Source organism: Belonocnema kinseyi, chromosome 7, assembly GCF_010883055.1.
Source record: "Belonocnema kinseyi isolate 2016_QV_RU_SX_M_011 chromosome 7, B_treatae_v1, whole genome shotgun sequence".
NCBI classification, from domain to species: domain Eukaryota; kingdom Metazoa; phylum Arthropoda; class Insecta; order Hymenoptera; family Cynipidae; genus Belonocnema; species Belonocnema kinseyi.
In genome coordinates, this window is record NC_046663.1 from 41,425,701 (window position 1) to 41,428,883 (window position 3,183).

General features: G+C 28.7%; 1 protein-coding gene across 1 annotated transcript in view; it reads right to left on the bottom strand.

Moving 5' to 3' along the window:
• The window catches only part of LOC117177377 (phytanoyl-CoA dioxygenase domain-containing protein 1 homolog), a 60,444-nt gene that overhangs the window by 14,463 nt on the left and 42,798 nt on the right, over window positions 1–3,183 (bottom strand). Inside the window, exons 2-3 of the mRNA XM_033368023.1 lie at window positions 2,944–3,087; window positions 2,732–2,845 (exon numbers count right to left, since the gene is read on the bottom strand). Of these exons, the coding sequence (XP_033223914.1) occupies window positions 2,732–2,845; window positions 2,944–3,087 (258 nt within the window). The remainder of the gene's footprint in view (window positions 1–2,731; window positions 2,846–2,943; window positions 3,088–3,183) is intronic.

The window sequence follows — 3,183 nt, forward strand, 5'->3', positions numbered from 1 at the left end:
CCAACAGAACCTGACCTCACCTAACCTGAATTAACAGAAATTTATTGAACTACACGTAAAGCTCTGGAAGCATATTTTCTCAGTAGCAAATGTGTGCTACATTGAATGGCTCAACTCGAGCCTAACCTAGAAATAAATCTAACCTAACCTAGCCTAACCTAACCTAACCTCACGAAACACAATTAAGCTGATTGTGTTGTCCCGTTGTGTTTGCGGTAACGTTTCATTCAGCTTCGGCTTAACCTACATAGAGGTTTAACTTATCCTAACCTAACAAAACCTGACCGAACCTAACCGATTACGCTGACAACCCTGTTCTTGCGTACTTTCATATGTTGACATTAATAGCAGTAAATGTCTGAATTCATTTGCATGTTTAAGTTACAGTTCTACATTTTAATTGATACAAACATTGTCAGGTTAATTGAAATGGGGTCAATTCTACTTGTAGTTCTAAGTTTCTTCAAATGAGTAATGTGCGTCTAAATTTTTAACCACCTGTAGTATAATGAAATGAATTTTATTGTCTTACAACGGGAACACTTAAGTTAAGTCGTGTTGCGTTAAGCAAAATTTCGTTAGGTTCTGTTAAGTTAGATTCATTTGTAGGTTAAGATCGAGTAAACCTATTAAATATAGGACACATTTAAGACTGAGAACCGTACGCTTACATAGCTACACGTGTGGTTGAATTTCATTCGGCTAGGTAAGGTTAGGTCAGGTTTTGTTAGGTTAGGATAGGTTAAACCTCTATGTAGGTTAAGCCGAAGCTGAATGAAACGGTACCGCAAACACAACGGGACAACACAATCAGTTTAATTGTGTTTCGTGAGGTTAGGTTAGGCTAGGCTAGGTTAGATTAATTTCTAGGTTAGGCTCGAGTTTACCCATTCGATGTAGCACACATTTGCTGCTGGAAAAATATGCTTCCAGAGCCCCAAAATCCATAGGAATACGTGTGTCTTGTTACCAGTTCCGCACATTTTTTTTGTGTGGCTGTGTAATTTAACTGTTTGGTTAAAAAAGAGGTCTCGTGGCACATTCATATTTTCGGGTTGAAAATTACATTTTTTCGTTAGACATTCGTCTTTTTGATTCAAAGTTAATGTCATTTGGTTTTTCAAAAATAATTTCTACTGTTTCATTTAAAATTTTAGTATTTTGTGGAAAATTCAACCATTTAAAAAAAAGTATCTTTCTTGGTTGAAAATTCAACTGTTTTGTTAAAAATTCGTTTTTCAGATAAAAAATAAGAGCTTTTTGATTAAAAATTCGTTTTTTTGAATAAAAAATTTAACTATTTGATTGAAAATCACCTCTTATGTTGAAAATTACATTTTTAACAATATTTTTTTGTGGTTAACATTCAACTATATTTTGGTAGAAAATTCAATTATTTAGTTGAAAATATACTTTTTGGGTCGAAAATTTAACTGTTTTCGTCTTTTTGGCTTGGAAATTTAACCATTTGTTTGAAAATTACCTTTTCTGTTAAATATTGGATTATTTCCAAAATAAATTTGGTTGCTTAAACATTCAAAGAGTTCGGCAGAAAGTTCAATTATTTAGTTGGAAATGAACTTTTTCGGTTGAATATTCAACTGTTTGATATAAATATAGTCTTTTCAGTCTGAAAATTTAACTCTTTGTTTAAAAATTACGTTTTGCTTTAAATATTAATTTTTGTTCACCATTTTTTTGCGTTTGATAAACACTGAACTATTTTAGTAGAAGATTCAACTATTTAGTTGAAAATGAACTTTTTTGGTTGAAAGTTCAACTGTTTGATATAAATATCGCATTTTTAGCTTGAAAATGTTACTATTTATTTAAAAATTAAATGTCTTGTTAAAAATTCAATTGTTTTGTTAAGAATTCGTCTGTTTTGGGTTGAAAATTTAAATGATTGGTTAAAAAAGAACTCTTGTGGCAAATTCATATTTTCGGGTTAAAAATTAAATTTTTTGGTTAAACAGCCTTCTTTTGGATAGACATTTCGTCCTTTTGGAATGAAAATTGATCTTTTGAGAGAAAAGTTATATTATTTCTATTTGTAGTTGCAAAATTAATCGCCATTATTTAATTATCAAACTACTTTGGAAAGAAGTCATCTTTTTTGGATGAAAATTGAACTGGTTTATTGAACACTCGTATTTTTGTTAAAAATTCTTGCTTTTTCATTAAAAATTCATTTTTATGTGGAAAAGTCCTTTTTTGGTTGAAAGTTGATTATTTTTAAAGTCTACTATTATATTTTAAATTTAGAAATCGTCTCTTTTCGTTAAAAATTTGACCGTTTGGTTATGATTTTAATTAATCTGAAGAAAATTAAACTATTTGATTAAAAAGTAATTTTTTTTGATGAAAAATAAAAAAAATTTTGTTTAAAATTCGTCATATTTTTCTGGTTGAAAATTTATTTATTTTGATTGAAAGCTAATTCTTGTTAATTAAAAATTTAACTATTCCATTTTTGGTTTAGAATTCATGTCATTCGGTTCAAAATTCTACTATTTAGTTCGAAATCGTAATATTTTTGTTGAAAATTTAATTATTTTTTTTATAAAACTCTACTATTTGTTTGAAAATTAATTTTTCTGATTGAAATTTATAATTTTTTGCTGAAATTCAACTGAAATCATGAAACTAATTTGTGTTTTTCATTTTTTTTAAATTTAGCAAAATAGTTCATTTAATTTTTGAAGAATTTCTTTTAAGAAGAGTAACTTACTTTATTCAGAGACACTCTGGGATGAACTTTCAACTTTCCATCTTCCTCTAGGGCCTCATTTTCAAAGAAGTAGCTGACCTTATCTCCGCTCTCGAGGAAATAGCGATCTTTGTTCTGCAAATTAATATTTAAAAAAACAATTTTTATTTTAATATTATGCAATTAAATTTTGTGTAATTTATTTTTTTAATGGCTAAAATGACTGTTAATACCTGCTGCAGTCCTAAAGTATTGAAAACTTTTCGATCTTTTTCCGGAGGAAGATTCGTTGTGAATTCTTCTCCGCATGATTTGAGTTCCTCTACTTCTTCAGGCTTAAGAAAATCTTCAAGAACAACATATCCATCTTTTTGAAACTGGAAACCAAAATATTGCAGATGATAAACTAAGAATTTTTCAGAAACGAAAAAAATTCCTCTTTTTTACACTCTGATCAAAGAATGTATTAGATT